The following is a 14,279-nucleotide window of genomic DNA, read 5'->3' on the forward strand; positions in this document are numbered from 1 at the left end:
GAAAAAAAACTAAAGTCAGAAAAATTCCTCCTGCAACACATAAAATGTAGTACAGCACACATACCTCAGAACTTACGTGACCTGAATATCATTTGATGTAGAAGGAAAATGTTTCCTAAAGATGCATAAGTTTGCTTAACTGCATACAAGTAATTTCACAGTGCAGTGCTTACGTGAAATTAAGCATGCTTGGTTATAACCGTTAATGAAAAAGGACTAGTTTGGAATAAATATTTATTCACATAAATATCTTTATGAACACATCTGAAATGGATAAACTGATATCTGAACAGTAGTTTAAAAAAACCCAACCCAAACCTTATAGGCAAAGAATATATTAGAAAATACTTAGAAAACTGTGATACTTGAAATTTCTTGGTGTGTATATCTATTGCAATTAATAAAATCTCTTTGTGCCAGTAACATTTCTAGCACTAACATGACTAATATACTAAATCCCAAATGGGTTTTTTTTTTGTATTAGAAAGAATTGTTTTCCAATTTGTTAACACTTACTCTGCAAATATTGTTCTTTATTTTAGCACTGAGAATCTGGAAAATTTATATCAGAAAGCTTTAAGTAAACAAAGCTTAAAGCTTAGACTCTAAACAAATATAATGTGTCTGAAGGTGTTAATATTGGCACTTCAAGATCTATTTGCTTTGCATTCAAAAAAGAAGTCTTGCTGAAGAAGAATGCTTCAAATTTTTCACTGTAATTAGAAAGTTAGAAAAAGTAGTCTTTGCATGGCTGTACAGAGGAGATTCTGCATTACTGCAGGACTAAAACAGTTCACTTTCAGTTTTCATAGAGAATCTTTAGGCTGCCTTTGCTTATTCTTCAACTTAAATCACCAAATGTATTTATTCTTTTGTAAGATTATGTAATCCAAAGCAAGACCCAAAGTAAATGAAAAAAAAATTCCTTCAACTAGATTCACTTTTCAGCACTGTTTTGTTTTACTCAAATTCAGTCATCAGATTGTCTTAATACTTAGCTGTAGTATTGAGACTGTAGCTGTAGTCAGCTGCAGTAACAAAATTTCCTAGAAGTATCTACATATCTGAGCTCTCAAATTCAGCCAAAATATTTGTGCAATTTTCAAGATGTTAGTGTATGACTTTATTTCTACAGAACCATTTCCTCCTTGCATCTCTTAAGTCCATACTTGACCACTGGTTCTTTGTCTTCTTTGTCTTTCAATTTCCTATATTCCTTTTTGATCATAAGCAATAGAAAGCAAACCCTCTGCATGCAGACATCTCTGATGTCTGAACTATTTTGTTTATCTCTTTCAAATATCAGACTTGCTTTTTTTGCAGACAATTAGAAACCTATCCCAAAACTGCTTATTTCTTTATGAACTGTGATTTCTTTGGGCATATATATTTTTTGTGTCCCTTCTATAATCTCATTCTAGACATCAGAAGACAAGAAGCCTCAGTTTTATGTTGTGGATATATTTTTTACTTCATCCTTCAATACCTGAATTCAGCAGAAAGACTTTGCTGGATTTAAGTGTATTTATATAAACCAAGGTTTCTTTAAATTAAATAAACTTTGGAAATGTGAAACAAGTACCTTTTCAGTTCTTTTTCTCACAGTACATGATTGTGGCCTTTATTGTAGCAGCTATAGCCCAAAACTTGTGTTTGGGTGATTTGTATATAAACTGTTAAAATCATGCTAAGAGTGATCTCTTTTTTACTCAATTATTTCTAGGCAAGGCCCACAAAATGGAGAAGAAAAAACATTTAGTGACGTATCATTACTGGAGAATCTTCAAAACAACCATGTAAGTTATGTTATATTATCATTGTTTTGTGACATGAAGCCATTGCTTCCAAATTCAAAATAATTCAGAAGATTATGTCCTTTGAGAGAAAACAAATAAATTGTGTATTTATACAAAATCAGCGTGACCTCATAAATACTTTTGTAATTGTTGCTGGTATATGTTAATTAAATCCAACCCTTATTTTCTCCCCTCCTTTTTTGTTTTGATGCTATGGTTCAGATGTTACGACTTTGAAGCGGTCTTGTGTTCTTGTTTCTCTGAGTGTTTTTCTGGTACTCCTGCAGTTCAGATGATGTCATGACATCCATTAAAGCTTTCAGGATAAGCCAAGTTACCTTACATTCTGACATGACTTACCTGGGCTTGGACAGGAATCAGGAGTTAACTGTATGCATTGGGTTTATGTGCATGCTTCCATAAGGTTAGATCTTCAGATGATGAAATGAAGGAGGCATTTTGGAGACTTATATTTGCCCCAAAGAGACAATACATTTCTCAGAAAAATAACAAGTTATTTATTATCTGATTAAGAAACAGTACCATCATTACAACTTTCTGCTTTTTGTTTGTACAAGAGACTTTTTTACCTAGTCATAACCAACACCTTCTTTAAACAGTGTAACTGTTTGTTCTCTTTTTGAAGAGTTAAAGTAAATTGTGCTTTTCTTTTCTGAAATTTTGTCCTTGCAGGAGGCTAGTTCCAGTTTAACTGACAGACAGTGAAGCATCTTTTTCTTACCAATGGGGCAGTCTTTAATGGTAGACATCTGAGAACAATTCTCAAGTGTAACTAAACAAAGGGGACTCTTATGCTTACCTGCACAGGGCATTTATATTTCCTGTGCTAGTAACAGGGAGAGTGACATAGTTGGAAAGAGGCATCAGCTATTACTGCTTTTGTTGAAGTGTCCTTGGTGTGCAATTTTTGAATCTTCAAAATTTTCTGGTAGACATGTAGTATTAAGTATATATAATATGAGCATGCTATAAAAATGTGTTGGTATGCATCTTAAAAATTCAGGCACACATTCAAAGAAGGTTTCAACACTGTATTTTGAATGTATTCTGAAGTGCTTTGGAAACAAATTTGTAATTCAGGTTTGTGCATACATCTTAGAGGATCTGGGGGCTGTCAGTGGAAGAGAATAAGAACCTGCTCCCATTAGTGATTCTGCACTACAGAATTAAATTAGGTTTTCAGAGATTATTGTATTTTATAGTGTAATTGTAATGTTATTCTTAGTCTGAAATACAAAACTGAAATAGCATAAGTATGCCACAAGAAACCCTGAGCTTAGGTGGCAGCTGCTTTGGGGTCACTTACAGGGAGTGTTGGGGTTTCTTTTAAACCAGTCAGTTCATTCATTTTGCAAATGCCAGCTGTAGTAATAAGGTTCTTAGCTGTATTTGTCAAGTCCAATCAGCTATTCTACTTATAGGTTTCTTTACAGCTCTTTTGGCTAAATAATTGTAAATTGTTTCCACTTTTTATACTTTGAAGTGCCTGATATATTCATCTTTAAAAGCAGTCTGATCTTGCAACATTTTCCATGTGATTTTTGTTTGCTACATCTTTCTAAACATTCTCAAAAAGTGTTGTCAAATACAGTACTAGACAAAAGTAAAAGAGAGTATTTTTTAGTAAAAAAGACAACATACAAAAAGACTTCTGTGAATAAAGTAAAATTCTTGCAATACATCATTCATACTTACCTTCCCTAAAAAATTATTATTTGAACTGTTCCATGTTATCTAATTTTGATTGTTATGATAGCAAATATCACTAAATTCTATTTATATAACCAGTATGTAAGTACAGCAGAAAGAAGTTATCCTGCATGCTGAAATTAGTTTACAGATAGTTTTTAAAGAAAAGAGGTAGGTTTCATTAAATTATTGTGGGCTATTATTTGTCTATATCTATTATTTCATTTTGGTTGTTTATTGCTTAAATGATTAATCACACTCTGATCTCTTTTTTTTCTTAGCCAACTGCACCTATAGTATGTGAGTTCTTGACAATGATGGCAATGTGTCACACAGCAGTTCCAGAAAGAGAAGGTGATAAAATTATATATCAAGCAGCATCTCCAGGTGAGACTCAAATAACTCAGCGAACCTATTTCTATTAATTCAACAAGCAAATTTTATTCAGTTTATTGTTTTTGAAGAATCTTCCAAAATTTAAAAAAAAACCAAACTTATCCCTCAAAACCTAAAAAAATAATTGGTGTCAGCTAAAATCAGTTTTTTAAAAAAGTATTTAGACTTTTTAAAGTTTTGTTAGAAAATACATTTGAATGTCACGTGGATTATGTAAGGGCAAAGAATTAGAAACCATAAAGCACTGCTAAGGTGTTGTCAGATTTCTGTGGAGTTCTAAAGGAGGTGCTCAGAAATAAATAAAAATCATATCAGGACAAAAAATTGATGTCCTTGCTTATTCTATAAGCCTATTCTCTACTTGATAACCATGATACTGATTTAAAACAGAGACTGTGTAATCAAAACACAAATGTTTTTAATAGGATTGAAGTTGTGATAAATTCTGTTAAGGATTGAGAAAAATATTATTGTGCAAAAGGTCTCTTTCAAGCCTATTGTGGTTCATAGACAATTCAGGAAATTATGAAGCAAGGCAGAATGATTAAAATATGCTCAGCTCTGCTGAGCTAATATGTTGCAGTTTATGGTGAGAAAAATTACTTCAAGTGCAGAGATTCTTCCTTGGCTCCCCAGTTTCTTCAGCTGCCTCTCTGAATCCTGTCCTTCAACAGCTGAAAGACAAGGGCAGAGGTAGTGCCATAAATAAACTGGGTCATGGCAGTGTTTTACTGGGAATTGCAAGCAAATTCCTTTCTGACATCCTGAGCCACTTGGAGACAACTGATGACTGCTGGAGATGTGGTTGCTGGTTTCCTGAATGCAGACGTTGAAGTTACCTGTTATTTACAGGAATGACTTACCACTCTTCTCTTCCAAGCCAGAACTTAAGCAAAAAGCATTGTACATTGTCCAGTGACCTGAGGAAGGTGCTAACCTAGGTTGTTTGGAAAGGGTGCTCTCATTACTGAACTGAGAGGTCTGTTGCTTTCAGGGCTCATTTTCTCTGGACTGTTAACTCACTTCATCAGTTTTCACAGGAGAAACTAAGAGTTCTTTCCAGCAACACATTTAATCATAAAATCTATAAAGGAAAAAGGAAGTGAAAAGTAGAAAAGCCTGTGTTGATTAAATCATGTGTTGATTAAATGATGATTAACAGTTTTCTGGTACATTTGTAAAATAACTATTGAACTTGCTGCAGATGAAGGAGCATTGGTCAGAGCAGCCAGGAATCTTCGTTTTGTATTCACTGGAAGGACACCTGACTCAGTAATCATTGAGTCTGTAAGTACACTGGAATAACATTATAATTTACTGTATTTGCTTATGCTTTAGTTTAAATGATCTGAATAATTGCATTATGATACATTTTTAGTGACATGTTGTTTGGTTGATTTTGGTTCTTTTGCTTGAGATGTTTGTTTCTTTTTAATTCTTACCCTTCTGGTTTGTTTTTTTTATTCTTCAGTTGGGACAGGAAGAGAGATATGAACTGCTAAATGTCCTGGAATTTACAAGGTAAATTTGTAGTTGATGTCTTTTTGTGAAAATACTTAGACACTCCTCTCATGGTTAAAAATGCTTGCATTTTTTCTACTTTTACAGGTAAAGTATGCAGGTTGTGTAGCTTATATCTGTGTAATATGTAAACACACTATAGACAGAGCAGAGTACATGATTAAGATCACACTGCTTGGTTTATTGTAAAACATTTCTGGAGGCTTATTTTTTCTTGTTGTCTACGATATGACTAATACTTTTCACTTTTGCCTTTGCTCAAAGATTAAAAAAACCTTTGATCTCAAAACTTTTTAAAAATCTTTGGAAAATAATGTAGGAAGGTGCTCAAACTTCTAAATGTATTTCTGAAAGCCCTGACACCATATGATTTATTTAAAAGTAAGTGTATTTATCATGACTGAGAAATTAAATTCTGCATTTGACCTTAAATACACTTGTATAATTATGGCTTGTTTAAATACTCTAGACTGAGACTCATTGTCTTCTGAGCAGCATCACTACAGTAGTTGACTAGTTGGTTTACTTGGGATATGAATTTATCACATCTTTTACTTTCAGTAAAAATTTTATGTTAAAGTTCTTGGAGTTATAAATGTACCCATAAGAAATATGGATGCAGTTTCAATTCCTATGTAGAGCTGTTTGTATTGTATGCTGTCTGTGTTCTAAATGTTTGTGTAGCCCTATTGCTTACTTTGGCACAGGATAAGGAAGAGATTTGCATGTAGAGGAAGTCCTGTTTTTTCTTAAAATGATTACTCATAATTGTGCCTGTGGAAAGTGATTGTTGTTTTCCTTCCTGTTGTATTATATTTCCCTTAAGCTTAGCTAAAAATAAAACAAAACATAACAAATTTTAAAAAGAGAAAAAATAAAACAATCCAATGCATGGGAGACAGACTGAAGATGTATAAGTTGTGTGAAATCAGAGTAGTTGCCTATAGTTACAGTAATAGCAATAATAATATGGAATAGTGAAAGATTCAACAGAAAATAATTTTACTCGTTTTCAATATATTTTAATGTCTGTTTGCAATTACTGGTTTTTTTATATATTGTAGAGGACATATGTGAATTTAGATTTATGTCATGATTTCATTTTTTTGCAGGCATTGCTTGCATTTTATTTTTCTTGTAAGTTAGCAAATACATAGTGCAAAGTGCATTGCTGTTAATTTGACTTCTGTGAAAGTTCGTACTGTATTTCTGGAGTAGCAGTGAATTGCTACTTTGTTTCTGGTTTTGATCTTTGTCTTTATTTTATAGATTTTTTTAAACTTCTGTGTAAGTATAAAATTGTAATTTAAACACTGATACTTTATGGAGGTGGGAGAATTGCTTTTAAATCTCAGCCTTTGGAGGTGTAAGTTTTTTGATGGATACTGATCCCAGAATTGTGTTAAGTATTCAGTTTTTATAGATGTTTTTGTTCTTATTCTGCAATATTTAGCTGTGCTTGAAATTGACTTGTTGGAAGCACTAGAGGTCGCCCGTGTTCCACAGCAAGAGAACTTTTGGCTCCAAAATGCTATTTGTATGGGTAGGAGCATGTACCTTCAGAGAAGTAATCTGTTTTGAATAAACCGTTGAGTTAAGAGTTTGCAGGTGTTACAGGTTTTTCCCAGAAAAAATGCCAATGAATTCCTTGCCGCTTTCCAGTACAGAAAGATTAAGACTAGATTAAGACTCTTCTGTGAGTGCAACAGCATCAAGATTTGATAGGACAGCCTTACAGAGAAGCATGTTGCAGAAGTAAAATTTGTAGGAATATTTGGTAGACTTGTCACTTCTGATATTCTCTTTTTTCAGTGATTACAGTTGTGCCTGTGAAAAGAGAAGTATTTACCTTTAGTTACAGTATTCACCTGTAATTCGTACCTTGATTAGTCTCTCCTGTGTGATTGGTTTCATGAGTAATCCATATTGTCTTAGCTGTTCTACTGGGCAGACAGAAGGCATCCTAGAGCATTTGGGGCCTTACCTCCTCTCATCCATTCAGAGAGCTCCAGATTACACTGATTTTGTGACTGAAGACCTGATACTTCTAAAAGTAAAAAAGAGCGAGTGGCTGAAAGAAGAGGCACCAAAACCTCTGTAGCAGTGTTTGTTTTCTGTGGTTGTTTAATCCTAAGTGAAGTCAGGTTGTAGAGTAATTGGTCCTACCAAGAGCTGCTTAGCAAATCTTGTGACTGAAGGAAGTATTTCTGTCTCTTTAAGATGCTTCTGTCTATAATTCCACTGCAACTCCTTGGGAATTATCAGCTATTCTGCCTCTTAGTTACAGCCCAAGGGGTTACCCAGCCTGCAGGTACATAGAGTTCACAACAGTGGGTTTGCAGGATTCTATAGGACACAAGGACATGGGGGCTTTTTTATCTACTTTTTTCTTTTTTTAATTGCAGATTGTTAAAAATTACTTTTAGCAAAGAATGTATACAAGCACACCCTTGAGGGTGTGCTTGGGGGTGAGGATGAGAATGAATTTCTTGGGTCTGGCTCTTAGAGAGGCTCCGTGTTGGGTACAAGTCATTTGTGTGGGGCACAGACATAAGGAAATGTAGGATACAACCACATTCTGCAATCAGTGAATGCTGCTAATTTCTGTATTTCACTTGGAACCACCAATAGATCATGGTGTGTTTTTTTCTCCAAGACCAAGTTTTATATTTCCACATTCCTAATTTCTTATGATATTTTCTCCATTTTCCAGACAAAAAGTTCTAGTTTCAGTTTTGTGCATATTGATGGTATCTCAAGATGTCTCAAATTTCTGGACTTGCAGACATTTTCTCTGTCACAGTTTCAGCAAACATCTTCTGTTCACTATTTTTCCCATTGTAACCAGGTCATCTTTATGGCTGCTCACATTGCTTCTATGGAGAACAAGCAGAACAAATCAGTGGTCTCACAATGACAGTTATTTGTAGTAGTGAAATATAGTGGCTTACTGTAGTTCACCAGGAAAAGGAAATAAAACTGTCACTGCCATAAAAAGGTTTTTAAGAAGTTAGAAGTCCTTGACAGTAACTCTTGGTCATTAGCTTTATTGTAGTTTTACTAAGAAAGTTTATGTCAGTCAAGTTTCAATATCTGTCTGTATAGCTAAAATTTCAGAATGCTGCAGGGAGTCATTGGTTATTCTTTTATACATCTTCAGTAGAATAATATGCAGCTCCATACAAGACTTCAAGGTTGCACTCTTCTGGTATTGCAAGACAAGTACAAAACTGCTGAGTTTTTATATGTCAAGGGTAAATAGATCAAATTACTGTTTATACACCCCGTAACCTACTGTAATTCCTTCACTATTTCTGAATTGAACATTCAGGCAAGTGTAATGAATTCAAGTAGCAGAAGCTAGATAGTCTTGGATGGAATCAATGTGGATCTGAGACTTGATTTTATTTTAGGCAGTTTAACTGTAGTTTAGCTGATCCTAATTTCTCCAGTGTCTAAGTAGATTCACAACAGGGCACTGTCTAAAGCTTTTTGGAATTCTACTTATATGAGGTTTAGAGGTGAAATGGAAAAGAAGGTGCAGTAGTTAATGGCTTTGTATGCGTTTTTGTGCAGTATTCGCAGTAACAATGTTATATAATATTGCTGTTCAGAAATTTCTGCTTGAAGCAGAGTGCACCCCCAGGTGGAATTAGAAAATGTTTTCCTGAAGATACTCTTCAGCCCGTTACTTCACCTATAATTATAAATTTCTTTCCTTCACCTATGTCCACATTCCATTTGCAGGATGTTTTCTTTCCAGGGAGTCTGAACTTCAGGAACCATTCATACAATAATGCTCCTTGATGATGTATAAGCAGGATCCAGTTCCAACAGGAACCAAAATTGTTAAAGAATCATTAATTTCCATCACTGTTTTACTCTGAACTGTTCTCTGAGAAGTGTTTTGTTCCCTGAATAGTTTCTGTAAATTTATTTATAAAGTTGAAATTTGAAAGACTTATGATATAAATACACATCTTGACAGGACATGATCTTGCACCTAAAGAATGCTTGTTGGCAAACCTCAAAGGGAAGAAGACAGAAAGCAGACCGTGACAGTCTTCTCCATGTTTTCTTCCAATTTCTATCTCAGTTATGAGGACAAAAAGAAAAAATAACTTGGATTTTATTAACAACTAAGAGCCAGAGAGTAGTTAAAATTAATCCAGCCCCTTTCCAGCTCTTAGCATACTGAAAACTTTGTGTGATAAACAAAATTCTGGGATAAGAGTAATAGCACTGTACAGTGTATGAGTGACTCTGGCTGGCAGGAAAGGAAGAAAAAACTGAAACAGTCCATGATACACTACCTCTTTATGATATTGATGACAAGTGCTTTGTGCTTTAACGTGCTTTTTTGTCATACAGTATTTAGATGAAGGTGAAAATTCTTAATACCATTTTAATGGGAGAAAAGCCTACAGAAGTATGCACAGAAAGATAGCATTCGTTTTAATTGGTAGACACTGAAACTGTTTTCCATCCCAGACAGCTGAGAACATAATTCAGAATAGATAGCACTGACTTGTTATTCTGTGTGTAATATAAGATATATATTGATATTATTGATATATATTGATATTGATATATTGATATTATTTTTATTCTGTGTGTAATATAAGATATATATTGCTACTGAATTATTATATATATTGATATTAGGTAAAATATTAGTAAATGCTTATATTTATGAGCCACCTTATATAGAGAATTTATTTCTCTTTCAGCACTAGGAAGAGAATGTCAGTGATAGTTCGCACACCATCAGGGAAGTTAAGACTCTACTGCAAAGGAGCTGTGAGTTTTATTCTTTTTTCACTGTAACAAAGAGTACATGCTACCAATAAAAATATGAAAGCAAAAGATTGTAGTAACTGTAGTCAAAACTGTTCCCCCCCCATTGAAGATATGGGGGAAGGTGTGTTGATGTACCTATTTCAATTTACGTTGTTTTGCTATGTAGCTGTTCAATGTGATGAACTGGTTAATGTGTTTTTTTACAAACTGCCTATGAAGTTATAAAAGACCTGTTCATCCTATTATTTCTACTGGGCTAATACCTTTATGTTTCCTAAAAATTGCTTCCTTCTGTACTCCCAAGAAAATGGATGAACATGTATTAATGACTTGCTGGAGTAGCTGGGCACGGATCACTGGATAGAGATAGTAATCTAGCATAACTGACTAGGTGGGAGTGTTAACCAACCATTGACATTACACAGAGGTAAATTTTCCCAAAAGCAGGACCTGTGAGAAGGTATCCTTATCATAATGCATATGGGAATGGCAGAGCTGCTCATTAATTCTCAGTCTGTATGTCAAGTTTGAGGGGGAAGGAGATGAAATCCAATTCCAGAATGGTTTATGGAAAGGAAGTTTGTTGAATATAAATGTCCATTTTTTGTCATCTCCTGTAAAAAAAAAATCAAACCTGTTGTTAATATTCCAAGTATTAAGCTGGCTACAAAAAAATCTGAGAATAGCAGTTATGAAGCACTAATTTTACTTTGTGTGCATTAAAAGAGGAGGACAGCATTATGGCATTTTCAAAGTAAGGGGAAATAGCATCAAGAAGTGTAGAAGAACAAGACTACATTATAGCAGAATTTGTAAATTTAGAAAGTCTAAAGATTAAGAAGTCCTTCTTTACTTTATGAAATAAGATTATGTTTATTAATTTTTGATGCTTAGATAATACAGTTCTATTTTTCAGCCATTTTCCTACATGATTTGTATTGTCTACCCAAAACAGAAATTATTTTTCTGTTAAAGTGTTCTGAGCTATATTTATTTGTTTTGTAGGATACTGTAATTTATGACCGTCTTGCTGAAAGTTCAAAATACAAAGAAATCACCTTAAAACATCTAGAGCAGTTTGCTACAGAAGGTGGGTGATATTATCCAGTATAAAAATAAATATGAAATTCAGTTTTTGATCAACTTTCCATTTTTTAAATTTTGTCTTGCTGTAGTGTTTTACGCGTTATGTTTGAAAATTACATTTTAGCAATGTCTCCTTAAGAAAAGTCTTCCTCTTCCTAAGAAATTTCAGTAATAACTTAATACTTAAAAAACACCTAAAAAACAACCCACACACCCACAGAGTATACAGTAGAATCTTTTAACCAAAACATATTTTTCCAGAGAGCAAACACATAGCACATTGTTTCTGTGAAGATCTCATTTCCCATGGTTGCTTTCATGTCCCATACCCAGTGATGCTGTAGGGATGGGCACACAGGAAGAAGTAGCCAAAGTAAAGACGGTTGGAAATGATTAGTGTAGTGCTTTTAAGGTAGCTTTTGGCTGTATTGTTTCTGTCACCAGTCCCAATAAGGGGGATTGCCAGCGCCCATATGGTTTGTTTTGGTGTCTGCAGTTTTAATAATCCCTTTCACAAAACAGTTGCCAGAGGTGGGAAACTTCTCTGTGAGGGTTTGTGAAGTAGGAACAGTAAGTAAAATTTAAAAGACTGTGAAATTAAGATGATTGATACAAGCAGCCAGTTAGTCATTTAATTATATTGGATTTCACAGTACAGTTGTGATGAGAAAAGCAGACTGTAGAAACGTTTCTGCACAGCTCCTAGATGTTCCATGCCATACCCCCTTAGTATCTCAGGAGGATTATAGTGTTGTACTGTGCAGTATCATAGAGTAACAATTTATCAATGAGTTGGTAGAGGGGAGTTCGAAGCAGAATTATAAGAGGTATGGGAATGTGAACTACAGAGTTTCTGCCTCTAGTTTTCTAATACACTGCTACTAGAACATTAAAACATCTTTAACGTCTCTTAAAAATAATCTTACACTGGGAAGAAAACTAAAAAGCAATGCTTATGCTTTATTTACTGGTCTCTGGCCAGATATTCTTGTTATCATGAAAGGTCATTTTTTGTCATGCATAAGACTTCTCTAGTTTTTGTCTTCCGGTTTATCATGGAATTGAGAGTTTTGGCTAGTGTATTAAGCAGCTTCAGTCTCTTGGTTCTATCAGTGACAGCAGAAACAAGTCACAGATCTGTTTCTTTTGTTGGTTTTTAATATCAAGATCTCTGCAGGAAGCATTTGGTTAGTCTTAAAGAATCTTAAAGTAATAAAGTTAGAATGAATTTTACAATAAAGTTGAATGCAGAACCACACCTGAAAAAATTTGACTGGTGGTATAGCCCGAAGCCTCAGCTACACACTGGGGTTCTAGAAAGGCTTAACAGAATTAGTCAAGAGAAAGTTACTTAGGTGTGACTTTAGTTTGGGCCATAAGGTATATATTTGGTTACAGAAAAGACCAAATTAGATCACTGTCTTCTGTCCCGTGTGAATTGATGTGAAAATTTCAACCCAGTTCTTAATTACCATTCTCATTAGATCAGTAGTACGACTCCTTAGCAGTCAGGTTGCACTAAATAAATCAACATAAAAAGTGAAAAAATTCCATCTGTCTTTAGAACCACTGTACATACAGTAGGATTAAGAAGTTCAGATTTTTTTTGTATCCTTCTTTTAAACAGATTAAAAGATTAACTGTTCAGAAGAGTGAATTTCTCACTTTTTAAAAAGCATAAAATTCAATCTTTTAAAAAAATCACATATCTCTGGAATTTATTAAAAATTGGTATTTATTTTTACTTCAGATTTAAATTGCAGCCAACTATGTTGCAAAGTTTCTCATGAGTATCCTTTCATGTGGCAGGACAGTATGTCCTTGGCATTTGCTGCCTGCTCTTGGTGTGTTGTTCAAAAATGAAGTGGTTAGCATGGCTGGCATTTATATGTAAGCATTTATTAAACTGGAGTGTTAATGCCTGCTTGGATAAAATAGAAAAATTCTCTGTAATTTTCCTGTGTTGTTCCAGTCTGTTAATAACCAGGCTTAATGATATTTTGTTTTCCACATTTTGTTTGGAAGATTCTTTTAAATCACAGTGAAAAGAAGCATTTTTTTTTTTTAAATATAATCAGGCAGTGATTTAAAAAGAGAAAGCAAATACCTTGAAAAAACTATTTGCTGACATTCCATACACTTGGATTTCTTTTCTTCATTTTATTGTCTGCAGAAAATATGTTGAAAGCATTGTGGAAATAGTATCACTGTTAGTCAGACATAAATTCCTTTCTCCCCTTCACCTGTATTCATTGCTTTTTACCTTGTAAGCATATCCTTACCATGAAGAGAAAAAAAATCTGTTGGGTTGTCAGCCTTGAGTTTATTCTTCTAAGACTAGATGGTGAGACACTGTGTTCCTAATGCTGTTTTGTTGTCAGAATACCCACATTACACATGGTTTTTATCCTGAAGATACTAAATTACTCTTACATCTAAGACACATGTATTATTTCATGCCCAACCTCTTCTAATTTCAAAATTGCCACTGCTGCTGAGCTGTATGCTCCAGAAACCTGTGATCAAATAAAGGTTACATTTAACCATCTCTGATTGTGGTGCTGTTTGTCTCCTAGGGCAGAGTGGGCAAGTGACCAAAGGGTAACTACATTAATCCTCCTAAATCTACTGGCCTGCAAACTGTTCCTAGTATATAAAGAGTTATGTCAACTTCATTCTCTAGAAATCTGGTAATATGTGAAAATGAGCTGTTAGAAAATTCACACCTAGATACTTAAATTGTGTGTAAAATGTGTGTTGTCACAAAATAGATATTTCTTAAAATCATGCTGTCTCAAATTTATACTGTAATGCTCAATTCAAATGTTTGCTGAAGGAAAAAATCTGTTAATAATATCAACCAGCTCAAAGGTTGGTAAGTAAAATTGCCAAATGGTACATAATGATTTTATTTTAAGAATTTGGAAAGCTGAAACAATCTGTGAGATGGGAGAGTTAAATGAGGGGATT

The 14,279-nt window shown here is 34.1% G+C and overlaps 1 protein-coding gene across 5 annotated transcripts in view; it reads left to right on the forward strand.

The window, feature by feature from the left end:
- Positions 1-14,279, forward strand: part of ATP8A1 (ATPase phospholipid transporting 8A1) — a 96,339-nt gene that overhangs the window by 36,217 nt on the left and 45,843 nt on the right. For all 5 annotated transcript variants that reach the window (XM_039698853.1, XM_039698854.1, XM_039698852.1 and 2 more), the window contains 6 exons: positions 1,724-1,796; positions 3,788-3,893; positions 5,107-5,189; positions 5,374-5,423; positions 10,154-10,223; positions 11,229-11,313. In XM_039698853.1, coding sequence (XP_039554787.1) covers positions 1,724-1,796; positions 3,788-3,893; positions 5,107-5,189; positions 5,374-5,423; positions 10,154-10,223; positions 11,229-11,313 — 467 coding nt within the window. The remainder of the gene's footprint in view (positions 1-1,723; positions 1,797-3,787; positions 3,894-5,106; positions 5,190-5,373; positions 5,424-10,153; positions 10,224-11,228; positions 11,314-14,279) is intronic.

The sequence above is a fragment of the Passer montanus genome, unplaced genomic scaffold (assembly GCF_014805655.1).
Source record: "Passer montanus isolate IOZ18808 unplaced genomic scaffold, ASM1480565v1 scaffold13, whole genome shotgun sequence".
Taxonomy (NCBI): Eukaryota; Metazoa; Chordata; class Aves; order Passeriformes; family Passeridae; genus Passer; species Passer montanus.